The sequence below is a fragment of the Cavia porcellus genome, unplaced genomic scaffold, assembly GCF_034190915.1.
Source record: "Cavia porcellus strain 051 isolate PalLab524CR breed Dunkin Hartley unplaced genomic scaffold, mCavPor4.1 scaffold_10, whole genome shotgun sequence".
NCBI lineage: Eukaryota > Metazoa > Chordata > Mammalia > Rodentia > Caviidae > Cavia > Cavia porcellus.
Window position 1 is genome coordinate 49629155 of NW_026947493.1, and position 15093 is coordinate 49644247.

At 36.8% G+C, this 15093-nt stretch overlaps 1 protein-coding gene across 7 annotated transcripts in view; it reads right to left on the bottom strand.

Moving 5' to 3' along the window:
• The window catches only part of Ube2w (ubiquitin conjugating enzyme E2 W), a 170824-nt gene that overhangs the window by 129556 nt on the left and 26175 nt on the right, over positions 1 to 15093 (bottom strand). For all 7 annotated transcript variants that reach the window (XR_010050183.1, XR_010050184.1, XM_063257461.1 and 4 more), the window contains exon 4: positions 2662 to 2817. Coding sequence is in view for 5 of the 7 variants with exons in the window: in XM_063257461.1 (XP_063113531.1) it covers positions 2662 to 2817 (156 nt within the window). In the remaining 2 variants the exon portion in view is untranslated. The remainder of the gene's footprint in view (positions 1 to 2661; positions 2818 to 15093) is intronic.

The following is a 15093-nucleotide window of genomic DNA, read 5'->3' on the forward strand; positions in this document are numbered from 1 at the left end:
AATGCAAATATATAACTAGCATCTTCACTGAGCCTCATAATGGCTTTTGAAGTTAATCACAATTTCATTTTGGAAAAACAGTAGGGCATAAGATGTCAAACAACTACAGTATACAAAGATTAATCTGTTAAGACAATTTGAGAAAATTCCTAAAAAATACGAACTTTTATGTGTAACTATTTCTTCATCCATTCATCTAGCACTCAGCACAGTAAAAATAGCAAGTATCCAAAACATTTTTTCTCAAATTTTATCACATTTCACAGAAATTCTGACTTCTAGATTATCAACTTTGTTAAATATATTGTTACATAATAATAATTTATCAATAATTTAAATGAATGATTTTAGTCTTGAACTGAGTGTGTAGGAAACACTAGTAGCACACAACTAGAATAGGAGGGAACAGTCAGGGTCACAAAGGATATAAGAGGCACACAGAACACAGTGATACTGAATCACTACATTTAAATGTAAACAAAAGCTAATAACCCTAAGGCACACACAAAAGCTAGCACTGGTATAGCCATCACTGGTGATAATCTCTTAATAAGTTTTATATTTCATAATTACCATTTCATCTTTCTATGATCATTAAGCACAACAGAAACACAGAAGCCTCATGAGACTGTCAAATGCTTTTCCCTACACATAAAAAATTGAAAACGTGTGTATTGATAATGGGTGAGAGAAAAAAATATGTAGTATTAATAACATTTACTTCCAAAACCTTTAGATACAACAAAAACTCACTCAAAACATTAATATGCAGCTTAGAAAAACCCTCGAAAGAGAGGAAACCAAAGTTAAAAGGTAGTACTAATATTAGATGTGTATACCTTGTTTCATCTAAGAGGAGGTGTTTTCTGCACATTTTAACATTCCTGAATAGGGATATTAATATTCCTGAATAGAGATATAAAATTCCTTAATAGGGATTTTAATATAGTATTTCATAGTTTAATTGCCAATTTTTTCTTTTACATATAAAATTTGCATACTAAGGGCTCATAACCCTATAATTAAAAAAAAAAAAAAACAATTTACCCAATTATTTCCTATGCTTATTTGAACAAAGAACTCTTTTCTTTGTTTTTCATATTGAACACCAAGAAACCTCTTATGGACCAGACATGCCAAGAAACTCAGTGAAATAATGGTTCGTTTCAGATTCTAAATAACCTATTATTTAAAATATGAACTACTGTCATAAAGGTTCTCTATTCTAATTTAATTAACAATGGAGGTCTGGCCAGCACTTTGGGACTCAAGCAGAGAATCAAAAAGTCAAGTCCTGCCCCAGGAAATTAGCAATTTAGTGAAATCCTGTCTCCAAAAATAGGAGAGGCCCTGAATGTAGCTCAGTGGTAGAGTGCCATGGGTTCAACCCCTAGGGCCATTTATTCATTATAAATAAACAAACAGCAGTCAGTTTGATTTGGAGGACAGAGGAAAAAAACTGCTGAATACACATGCCCACATACAATTCCCTACTCTCTAGTAAATAATATAAAAGAAACCCTCAGGGGGAAAAAGAGGCTTTAAAATACAGAAATAATCTGGGGCTGGGGATTTAGCTCAGCGGCATAAGCGCCTCCCTTGCAAGCAGGCAGTCGTGAGTTCGATCCCTGGTACCAATAAAAACGAAAAAGACAAAAAAAAAAAAAAAAAACAGAAATAATCAATATTGTTACACACTTATCCTTCAACAGGAATACAAGAGGCCCAGAAAGAGGGAGAATTCAAGTATCTTTAAAGAGTATCCTAAGTTTAACTCATACAATTTTTCATTCTGGTCTTTTTTTCCCCTACCTTCACCAGACATTTAAAAAAGCAGAACTAGAGGAGAAGCTCTGAAAATTGTACTGATAAATGGTCTTCCTCCTTCCATATAATCATTTGGTTAAGAAAATTCTTGATTCTGGGGCATCCTGTAAAAGGCTGAAAGTATGGAACTGGCAAAGGGAGGAAAGAGAGATGCTATATTGTATGTTTCTAGGCCTTCAACTACAAAATCTAGAAGAAAGGAATTTTTTAATATACCTTTACCATGTGCATGCTGATGGAAATAAAGTTTAGATTATTTATGTGTAAAAAACCCAGTATGTCCGACTTATAATATATTGAACATTTAAATTATCTACTTGGAATGAAAAATAAAAACAATATTCCAATTTACTTATCAGTATATGTTATAATACAAAATAATTACATTTGGGCCAGGGATTTAGCTCAGCAGCATAAGCACCTGCCTGGCAAACATGAGGTTGTGAGTTCAATCCCCAGTACCCAAAAAAAAAGGTTACATTTGTTTTGAGGACCTGGTATATATACATATCACATTTTTACTACCCTTTTCTCTTCCCCCAATTCTCTTCAAATCTCTAAAAAGTCATCCCTGTTTCCTATTACCTCTCCTTTATTTTGCTCTTTATTTGTATTTGGGGTTTTCATATAAGAAAACTGTGAGATATTTAATTTTCTGTATCACAAGTGATTTATTTCACTTAGCATTCTAACTTATTCTTAATCATGACATTCCCTATACTTTCAAAAGGCATAGCACAAGTTCTTCCTTCCAAGTAAAAATAAGCACATATGAAAATTATTAATCTACCTAAACTGAAAGACATTATCTGGAATAATTCTTAAAATTCCTACCTTTTCTTTGCAGCTGGAAAGCATGCTAATAATGCTAAGACAAACTGACTGGACTGAGAGCGCTGGGGACCAGTCTTCAGTTAGAATGGATAAACAGATATGACCATTGCTATAAACATGAGGATGAACAGGAATATTTTCACCAGTAAACATGACCTAAGAAAGAACAAAATTCCATTAACACTTAAATATTCTGTACTAACAAAAACTAGGAATTCTCCACATATAACAAGAATTGATTAACCAATCAAAATTAATGCCAGGAACAGATAAAACAACTGTTTATGCCTTTTCATTAACTTAGTAAGTACCAGTTTCACTGTATAAACATCTATATAGTAAGGAGGGAAAATCTACATTACTTTTTCATTTCTTAAAATTTTTAAATCAGTATGTACTTTTTTGCTAGTGAAATACAGGTTACATTTATATGAATGGTTTTTTAAGTTCTATCCATGACTCTCTGCAGATAAAAATCAACTAAATTCTAAAAGCAACAGTATTCTATTTTGAGGCAATATTTTAAAAAGGTGATAGGAATGCCCTATCACCTCCAACAATGGTAGAACCTAATATACAATATACAAAAGAAAATGAATTCTGTATATTCAATCACCCCTAAATATTCATTACGATGTGCACAAATTACTAACAATTAGCAAATAACTCTGTCTAGATGGCAGGGAGGCAGATTGACCAAGTCTTCAAATTATATGTCTCTTATTTCCTTCCTTTGCCCTGATAATTCAACTAATAGATTAACAGTTGTTTCATGAAGAGGCCTCTGAGGAAGAAGGAAAGTGACGGCATTGATGATCCCATCCTCAGACACCCACCTGTCTCTCAGGATTATATATGGGTCCCTCTCACCTGTTTCCACCAGAGGCAGGAGCCCCAGAGAGACCCAGTTTTTGTTTTGTTTTGTTATGGTACCAGGAATTGAACTCAGGACTTTGTACTTGCCAAGCAGGCACTGTTGCTGCTGAGCTATATCCCCAGCCCAAGGCCCAGTATTTTCCAAAGATTCTGGTAGGTCTGCAGATAGGACCCCAGAGTCCTATGACCCAACTGCTGGACATGGCTTTTTCTGTGTTCAACAATTAGGATCCAGATTAAAGTAGGAGGAAAAGGGCTGAGACACATCAAAATTATGGCTACTGCAATTGGCAATGCTAAAACCACATCCAAATAAGCCAAGAGAAAATGCAGGGCCAATCAAAGCCTGCAAGAAGACTGGACTCTGGGCAAATGACTGTACCAAGACACTGCCCTGGCCCTCCTTCATGTGCCAAGTGGTAAATATGCCTGATTTATGGTACCTAGAGGACTGTCACTGATCCTAGAAAAGGGTAGGTCAGCCAAACCCTCAACTCCCACTTTGGTGACAGACGAAATAAACGGGGTTTTGGACAACTGGCAATGCTTCTGTCCACAGACATCTCTATCTCCTGTGAAAAACTATAAGAGCCTCTGCACATCACAGGTAAGCAAATTCAATTATTCTCTTTTAATTTCCTTCTCAGGAAAATTCTGTTAGATCTACAGCCATATTTGGGGTTGAAGGGAACCCTAGTGGGAATTTCTTTACACCTGTTTTGACATATCAATTCAAAGGCCAACAATGAGTTTTTCACTGTTCCATGGTGCCCTACTCCCTTAATAGGAAGAAATTTTAAGTAAAAATAAAGGTTCTGTCTTCCCAGGCATGTCGCTGTCATTCATTATTCATTGTTAAAGAGATTCCAAACAGACACATCTAAAGTCTCTTTAGGAAATCAAAAGACTGATAAGCAAGAAGGGCAGCCTTACAACCCCTCAAAAATCCTAGCATTATTTCCTGTTCCCAAAGACTCATTCAAATTGGTCCTTCCTCCGGGACGTAGTGAAAAGTTGTAATAACCTTACATAGCAAACTGTCACTTAAATTTTCATACAACTAGGATTAGTGACCACTACCCAAAAGGCTTACAAAGCTTGCCCAATAACTCTGCCAACCTCAGACTAGCTGCTTAGTTAAAACCTGTACAGAGGAGAAGGAATGGGCAATACATTGGGTAGGACTGGCAATTACAAAGCCAGCTCCAACCCAACTGTCTGACAAAAAAAGACCACCCGAAATAAGAAAGCTACTTCTGTGAAACCCTGGAAGACCTGAGGTTCCTCTTTGAAAAGCAAGGCTCCAATACTGCTCTGGATAGAGTCTCTAAGGACCCATAATTCACCACAGCTTAAATGGGTACCTTTACTGAGACTCTTCAGTTAGTTCTATAATGTGGATAATCTTTTTTTTCTTCCAGTTAGATTTTATTGGTACATTTTAGATATATATAATGACCACATTGATCACAGAGAATTTGTACCTGTACCTGATATAATTTGATTTTTACCTTGTTGGGGCTATGGCTCTTAATAATTTATCAAGCTCTTAGTAATTTATTTAATACTGCTCTTTGCAATGCTTTATCCACCACAGAGACATGGAAATCTGACCTGCTCCCTTTGATAGTAAAGTCACTCTCCTGACAAATTCACCAACCTTTCTCATTCAAACAGGTAGCTCAACAGTACTAACTTTTTTCTGTTTTTTTTTTTCCAACCCAGTCAGTAAGCCACAAATAACCAAAGTAGTTGGAGAGAGCATATAATCCCCAGTAGATAGGGCCTACAGCCCCTTTCACAAAGGAGTAGCCTTTGTGATGAGAGCCATATGAACACGGAATCCTCCATACCCTAAAAACCCATAAAAGTTTATGTCTCTCAGGGAGAAATGAGGGGGCGGTTAGGGTGTGGCTGGCCAGCTGAGCAAGTGGTTGTGACCAGGATCAGAAAGACACAAGACACATATGCCCAAGACCTGCACCTGGAATCAATCAGGAAATGCTTGAGAACTCAAGCAGGTTTTTGATAGGAAGGCCTAGATCTAATGTTGGCCTGAAGAGTAAGAAATACGAAAGGGGCCATCAATAAGCTCTGCACCATTTGCCCTGCGCTGTGGTCTGCTCTCAAGCTGTAGTGTGAACTTTTCTACTTTTAACTGGCCTGCATCCACTCTGCAGAGTATGCTTCTTTTCCTACCTTTAATAAACACAAATCTCACTACTTTTAAAAAAACAAAATATTGTAAAACCTAAATCAGTTCACTATGTATAATAGTCTAGAATGGTAAATATTTGATAAAAATAACTAGGAATTGCAATTTTAGCAATTTGCAATGCAGTTTTCTCCTTTTAGCTCTCCAACATGTATCAGTAGTTTTCCCTGATCCACTCTAATTTTCATTACCACACAGCTCGGCATATACTGCAGAGACAAAATTCTTTGGACACAATGGAACTAAACTTGGATTTTCCTGGATGATAGCCATTCTTTCTTATACTTTTTTCTTTTAGCTCTGCATCTTCCTGTCTATTTTATGCAGAAAGTATCAGTAAAATTCTGTTCATTGTTCACTTGCCCCTCATCAGGTATCTTAGATGCTAGACAATCTGCAGCAATAAAAATTGTTATTCAAGAAAACCTGATCACTTGGGAAGGTTGACTACTACTGATGGAGCAAAAAGCAAAGTAACAGAAATCAGTAAGGCACCATAAAAACAAACTAGATTTCTGAAATGAAGAAATTCAGGCAAAAAAAATAAATAAATAAATATAGGTTAAGGGGCCCAAATGGGAGGAAGAAATGAGGATCAAAAAAAAAAAATTTAGTCTTTTGTTTCAGTTCTTCTAATTGGATTTATAATCAAGGCAAGTATATTTTCAGCTTCAATCTAGCATCAACATGGCTTCAGGCCCAAAGACAATATTTTCTTCCCTCTAAAATATTCCCACTATTTCAAAAATAACCACATTTTCCCAACAAAAATTAATTTAAAACATTTAACAACAATATACTGAGATAGTCACAGGATCATATGGGTTCATTTCATATATATTTCTTTCAAAGAGAATGTTTTCACAGCAGAAAAGGTATAAAGAGTGGAAGGAAGGAAGAATTCATATTAAGAGGAGACAGAGAGGAAAAGAAACAAGAGTTAAAATACTAAGCTTCAGTATTTTACATTTTTATGGACACCTGTCATGCTTCCCAATGCTTGAGACAAATATCTGATTTATTCACACTGTAGGAACCTCCTTGATTAGCCCCAAAATATCCTTCCACTTGTATCTGTATCCCCCCCATGTGTCTGCACATAAAACTAGAAGAACATCTCACAAATGTTACAAGAGGCCAATTCTTTTCATGCGTAACCCTGTATTTTTCACATAAATTTTTCCAAGTCCAGTTCAATCAGTTCGAATAGATTTTTTTTTCTTAGTCCATTCTAAATCAGTCAGTGCTCTCTTTTTCTCTAAAGGATTCAATTCATTATCCCTTGTAGAGTTTTGACTGACTCCTCTCCTTTATTCATACACTGTTATCAATTGATCAGTAAATCCTGTTGTTTCAACCTTTTTTAAAAGGTCCAAACCATGACCTTCCATAACTTTCACTGTTAAACTTCTAATGCAAGTCACCATTCTCTCTTGACTGCATTACAATAGCCTATCTGGTCTCCCTGTACTCTTTGTGTCCTCAACAGCCAGACTCTTGAAATACGATCATGTTGCTTCTCTACTCATTACCTTGCAAAGCTTCTCCCACTTTAATCAGAATAAAAGTCTAAATTCTCACATTGGACTATAAATGTGAGACCCTTTAGCCCAAATTATTTCTCTGATCTTTTCCCCTCTTGCTAATACACCATTCGAGTAAATAACTCCTTGTGCTCTACATTTAGGATCTTTGCATTTTGTCTTCACCTATCCTTTCTCTCAACTCTTTCCTTTCACGTGACCAGCCTGTTTCTGATCCTCTGTCCAATGTTAACCTTCTCAGCAAAACCTTTCCCAACTAATCTATCCCATACCTGAATACCCTATCACATGCCTATATCTTTTTCCCACTATTTTTGTTTACTATTTGACTCTCCCCACAAGAATACAAGCTTCACCTAAGGCAAAAACTTTGTTGCTGTAATCATTTCTGTTTAGAGACAGGATCTTGTGATGTTGCCCAGATTTGTACAGAACTTCTGGGCTCAAGGAACTCTCCCGCTTCAATCTGAGCCTCCCAAGAGAGGGATTATACACACATGCTACTGCACCTGATTACTGTTGCAGTATGGGACACCAGACTCAACAGCACCGAGCAAAGTGTCTGCTGCATGATGTGTATTCAATACATACAAAATGAATGATTAAACATCTATCTACTCAAATACTAACTAGATATAAGCGACTTAAAGGCAGGCCCAACACCCTTTCAATTTCTATACTCTCTTCGACTTCTCAAGTTCAGAAAACAATATTTGACACACAATGTATGCTCAATATATGAATTAACCAAAAATTTACCTGTATCCCATACATATACAGAAACATTTTCTACTTGGCTGATAAATATATGCACACTAGAGAAAAGGAGCAATAAAAGGGTGCCTATTCTTTGCTCCTGTACTAACTGAAAAACACCTGGTGATGTTATTTGTCTTAAATGACAAAACCAAACAGTAAAATGAGATACAAGAGATGATCAAAAAATATAGAGGATTAAATATGGCAGAATAATAACTGGCAGCAAAGGGACAGGACCTAGAATGCAGACACCTACAAAATAACAACTTGGATAAAAAAAAAAATTAGGAATCTGGGAACTGAGAGGAAGCTGACAAGAAAACTACAAAGAAGCTACTCAAACAACACAAGGCAGAGCAATCTAAAAAGTTAACTGAGGCTGCAGGGGAGAGGGACCTTTCTCTGCTAACACAAATAAACCCAGAGAGGGTTGGGGGCTCCAAGGATAAACAACAAACTGAGCAGGTAGCACTAGGCCCAAGAAAAGTCCACAGACAGAGCAACAAAACAGCTACACTTCGGGGTTTCCGGTGTCACCTACCACACTGACGAAGTGGGAGACAGCCACACATTCATATAGAGGGCACAGGCTAGACACAGATCCCCTGAGAAGTTGAATCTCCGGCTAGGAAGTACATGATGTCCCAGCCTCTGCACTGAGAAGCCAGGCTGGTGTAAGTGGCTTTAAGTATGAAAGGGATGGCATTAAGTCCAGTGGACTACTTCATAACTTGGCCTACTGTACATCCAACACAGAGCTAGCTCAGTGGTTTGTCTGCCCACCGGGAAAGATTCAGCATTTGAGTGGGGAAACAAAATAGGCCTTAGTAGTGACTCACTATCACTCCTTCAAATCTGGTAGACTCCAAAGTGGCAGACCCTAGAAAGAAACTAGCTATTCAAAAACATACGAGAAATTTTATTTGGACTCATTTTTTTTTTTTTTTCTCATTGATATGTTGGGACTTCGGTTCGTTTGTTTTTTGGCCGTTTTTTTTTTTTCCCCCTTTTTTCTCTACTCTATTTTTTCTTTTTTCTTGTTTGTTCTTTTGTGTTACTTTTTGTCTGATTTTATTTATTTATTTTACTCAATAGGATCTTTTATTTCACTTTTCTCTCTTTCTCACCTTCTTTTACTTTTCAAATTCTACTTCTTTCATTTTCCCATTCTCTACTCCCTTTACTATGAAGCTTTACTTAGATATTTAGTGGACTCTGATATTATTGTTGAATGCTTTTGTTAATGTTGGTGTTGTAGTCAGGGATCGTACACAGAGAACAATTACGATCAAGGCATAGAGTTTATAATATTTTTATAATAGTCACCGGAAGTTAACACAGGAAAATGCAGGAAATCTATCCACAACACCAAAGCCATAGATTATTTAGTCAAGAGCCTAAACCCCACGGCAATGTCCCACATGAGTCCAGATAAAAACCCAGAGCTCAGGACAATGCCTCCCACGAGTCCAACTGGAGGTCCAGAGCCCACAAGAAGGACTCACGCCAATCTCTTTTACGGATCCGTGCCAGGAAGACCCCAGGATCAGCGGTGGAAGCCAAAAAGTCTATGCCATCAGGATGGAGGAGCTGTGCTAGTGGGATGAGGGTTCTACGCTGGAGCTGAGAAGTCACATTCACAACAAAGACCAGGGCTATCCTGAAAGGCACCACAGCCGTCTTCAGCGACACGAAGGCCCCAAGCTCCTCTGACGACAAGCACAGTCGGGTACGTGCCAGGAAGCAGCGTGACGAGTTCATCCTGGAGACCAGGCAGCACATGTCTTCCCCTCCAGAGCCAGGAAACAATGCTCGATGTGAGGACCAAAGCTTCTCCAGGAGAACCAACAGCTCAGACAGCAATTCATAGGAGAACCCATAATGCCTCCTTAACGCCTCAACCCTCAACACCTCCCTTCTTCTCCACCTATTTATTCTGGCAACTTTCCTCAGGTGGAGCATCTTTGCTTAATGCCATGCTGATGTAATCCAGCTGGCATTAAGTTGACCACCAGTTCTTAATACATAACAGCTGGTCTCACTATTTAATAGCTATTTACTGTATGTCAGTATTCATTTTGTTTTTGTCTGTATTATATATAGTTAGAGATCTCTTTTCTATTAAACGTTAAGGTACTGCGGTAGCTTTTATTGGTTCTTATAATACATCAATATCCAATTTGTCTTTGACTCTGTTATTGTTGTTGTTTTTGTTGCTACTGCCAGAGTGGCACAGCTGTTGTTATTAATCAGTTTTTACTGTATGCCAGTATTTGGTTTGTCTTTGTGTCATCAACAATCATGCAATTCTTTCCCAGAGAACTGGGCAAACTACATTCCACCCTTCCCTCTCCAAAGTAACAGAGGTGGTCAGATCTTGGGACAGAGGCAAAGGCCTACAGTTAGCCACACCAAGAGCACATCACTGGAAAGCAGACGTTAAAGACAGCACCATACCAGCAACAAAGTCTTTATACTATATTTGACCTTTAACACACTGAGCACACATGCGTACATGCATGTTCACACATACACAATAATAGAAACATAAAAAACAAGGTAACAAAGTGTCTCCAAAAGCTCCCAACTTTCCCAAAGCTGACCCTTCAGACATCAATGGGAAAGGAATCAAAAGCCAAACAGCTGAATTAAACAAAATTATAAAAAAGATAAAATTACAGATCAATAAGTTGGGTGGCAAGTTCAACAATGATATAATCAGATAATGTGCTTAATAAAATAATTAGTGATCTAACAGAGAACACTATAAAGGGGTAGCCGGGCTAAACAAAACAAGAATGAGCAGCTTAGCAAAGAATTAAGAATCTAGAAAAAACGCTCAATAGAAATCCTGGAGATTTAAAAAAAAAAAAATCTATTGAAAGTATGGGCAGCAGAAGTGACCAGTGTGAGTACAGTGTCAGAAGTAGAAGAAAGGTCTGATGCAGGTGACCACATATTCAGATTCCTTAAAAACAGTGAGTGAATAAGGAAAATGGATCCAATGCCTGCTAATGCAAGGAATAATCTAAGAGTAAATGCAATATGTAAACACATATTAAGTAATACAGTCTTTAATAATCAACAGGTCACACAGAAAAGGTCAAGAATGAAATTAGCAACAATCAAGTGATAATTCAGGTTGGAAGATAATAGCTGTGAATGCTCACATCAGAAAAATGGCACAAGCCCAAATAAACAATCTAATGATGCATCTCAAAGGCCTAGAAAAATAACAATTCAAAAACCAAAGCTTGCACAAGGAAAGAAATTACAAAGATATGAGCAGAAACTAATGAAATTGAGAGTAAAAGTAACAATGCAAAGAATCAATGAACCCAAGAAGTGGCTCTTTAAAATAAATAAAATAAACAAATCTTAGCCAATCTCACCGAAAAAGGAAAGAAAAAACCCATGTCAATGTAATTTAAAATGAAAAAGGCAAAATGACAAGGGACATTAATGAAATAAAAACTTTATTCCAATAAGCTGGGAGATTCCAGAAGAAATATATAAATTCCTGAGTACTTATGAATTATAAAACAGATTACAAAAACCCTGACTAATACAATAACAAGTGGTGAAACTGAGGTAGTAATAAAGAAACCTATATTTACCATTGACTTCTCCAAGAACTTTAGGAAGATTTAAAATCAATACTCTTCAAACACTTTAATGAAACTGAAAGAGGAATACTGCCCAACACTCCTAGAAAACTACCATTTAAAAACAAAACAAACCAGCATCACTGATTCCAAAACCAGGTAGGAACTATCTGGTTCAACCAAAAAGGAAAGCTACAGGCCAATTACTTTAATGAACACAGATCCAAAAATTCTAAACAAGTTATTGACAAAAAGAATTTACCAAATCATCAAAAAGATGACACATATATCAAAGCAAATAAGCTTCATCTCAGGGATGCAAAGATGGTTCAACATATGCAAATCAATATTTTGCACATAAACAGAAGCAAAGGCAAAACTCACATAATCATCTCAGAAAAAGCCTTTGACAAAATCCAACATCCATTCATGATTTAAAAAAAAAAAAAAACCCTAGAGAAAATAGGTGGATCTTCTTTCAATCTAACAAAAGCCATTTATCACAAATCAGCATCATATTAAATAGAAAAAAATGAAAGTTTACCCTCTAAAATAAGGAACCAGACAAGCATGTCTACTGTATCATCTCATCTATTTATTACAGTTCTTAAAACATTACATTATCTGCAGATGACATGATTCTTTACATGGCAGATCCAAAAAAATTCCATGAAGAGTATCCCAGAATAACCAAATTCAGCAAAGTAGCAAGATACAAAATCAACACACAAAAATCAACATCATTCCTGAAGCAGGGTTAGCTGCCCATGGGCCCCTTCTCCTGACCACAGGAAATATAGGCTGCCCCTATAGAGGAGAACATCAAACTGCTGTCCCTTCACAGCCCCCCACTCCAGAGGAAGGCACATCCCTGTGTGACATGAGAAGTGGAAACTGTGAGTAACAGAGATCTGCCTCTGCCTCTCTCCCAGGGCACCAGGTCCTTACAGCAACTTCCAATAGGGACTTTCATGCTCAATAGAGGGATACTCAGTTATCCAAAACATCTCCACATCTATATAATGAAACAGAAAAGTTCTGAAACCATGAAATAAATAAAAGTGTGGAGCCTATTAAACAAGATGAACAGGTCTGGAAATAGTTGTAGAAGCCTAGTGCTGCAGATACGGCTAATGACTTTAAGGAACTCTGGACAAAACTGAAATGATATCATGATAAAGAGCATGTTTTACAAACAAAAGTAACCGAACTGAAAAAGAAACAAATTTTAGATGCACAAAGACTGGAAGAACTCTTCAAGTAAAAACCAACAGCTCAGAGAACAGCAGCAAGTCCTTCATGAAACCATTAAAGTTTTAGATCAGTTATAACCAGGATTACAGGATTGCTGTGCAGTAAATGAACAACATAAGGTGGAAAAAGTATCATGAGTTTGAAAATATCTGACAGCAAAACCTTAAACTTATTACAGAATATATGAATGAAAACAACACTCTTCAGGAAGAAAATATAATGGTTTCTGAACAACTGTAGCAGAAATTTAAGAATGACCAACACCATCAAGCATCTAAGCATGAGCATAAGGAAAATATTATTCCAGATTCACCAATAACAGTCATTTCATTTTCTGGCATGAACCAGCTACAAAGAAATGAGAATCTTCATGTAGAAAAATCAAATACTAAGTTGGAAGATTCTGTGCATATAAATAAGAAGTTTCCAAAGCTTCAACTTACAACATAGCCCTAATAAAAAAGCAAATTCTAGTAGCTGATACTCATGATCAAAATGAAGTGCCAGGAGCTAAAACAGGTGCAACAAGCAATTATCCCACTAAGTCCTCTTTTAACTCAGTTATGCTTGCTGCCAAAACTGCCTGAACTTGATGTTCAAAAAGAATTGGAAAAAGCCAGGTGTGGTGGTACGTGCCCGTGATCCCAGCAATCAGGAGGCTGAGGCAGAAGGATCTTTCTAAATTTGAGATCAGCCTGGGCTACAAAGTGACTTCAAGGCCAGCCTGAACTGCATAGTGAGACTGTGTCACAAAAAAGACCAAAAAAAAAAAAGGAATTTCACAGCTCCAAGAAGCAGATTACAAAAAACAGTCTTCTGAAAAATCTGTAAGAAATCCTCAAGATAATTCAAGATTTTCTGATTCTACTTCAAAGATTTCTCCCCAAGAAGAAACAAGAAGGTGGATCTTTTCAAATGGGAAGGGGATTAAGAGATGGAAAGAGAAAGGGAAAGAAACAAAAAAGAAATCAGGATGTGTTATGTACATGAATCAACTCTCCACAGTGAAGTAATCATTATGTACTGCAAACATGTACTAATTTAAAAAACAAAAAATTATTTACAGTAAAAGATGCATTGCTATTAATCCCCCTCAATATACTGCTCATATTGAACACAGTTCTCCCATGGTACTTTTCACTTTCTGAAGCAGTTCTGGAAGTCCTCTTTGTGTTTCCATCAGATATGCTCAGAAGTATGGTGAATGCTGCTGTCAAGTACTAATAGAAAGACAGGCTAGGCTCATAGAAACATTATGCTGTATTCTCCTCCACCTTTCTCCCCCAGATGCAGCATCCAACTCCTGGCTCTTCCCTAAATTCAAAATGACCATAAAAGGTAACAGGACATTGTGCTAGCCACAGCAACACAATTAAAGACACTCATGAAAGAAGACTTTCAAGTTGGGCATGGTGGTACAAGCCTATTATCTCAGCCCTAGGAAGGCTGAAGCAGGAGGATCACTGTGAGTTCAAGGATAGCCCGGGCTACACAGTGAGTTCAGGACCAGCCTGAATTTGCCTCAAAAAAAAAAAAAAAAAAAAAGAAAAGAAAGTTAGCGCACTTCCAGAACTGCTTCATAAAATGTTAAAAGAATGATGAGATTAAGTGTATTTGAAGCTAGGAGTATTTTGAGGGAGACTAATGACAATGTGTCTTTTAATGTTTTTAAAAATTTTTAAATTTAAGCACTGTATTTTTACATTTCTTATATGCGAGAAATTAATCCTAACAGATGGAGAGAAAACAATAACTATAAAGATATATAATGGTCTTACAGTAATTCACAAAAAATATGGTATATTCCAAGGATTTTCCCAAATCCCCACCCCGACTTCTTTTTTCCCAGTAGTGGGGATTGAACCTACCACATTTCCCCCCAAATAAGCATGTTTTTTCAGGATGTTTGTAACACAAGTCCTACCCCAAATTTAAGCCCCAGTTAAGATGATCAGTCAGCCAGATGCACTAAACTGCAACATATGATGGACATGCTGAATCATAAAATATATAATTGAATATAAGTGACTATGAACATTAATATTTAAATAACAAATTGTAATTATTTGTAAATACCCAAGTGGATGCCTTTGGACAAGAGGTAAATGTCTATGTAAATAGATAGACTCAAGCTTTAGTGTCAAATGACCAATCAGGGTAGAAATAATATACGAATAAC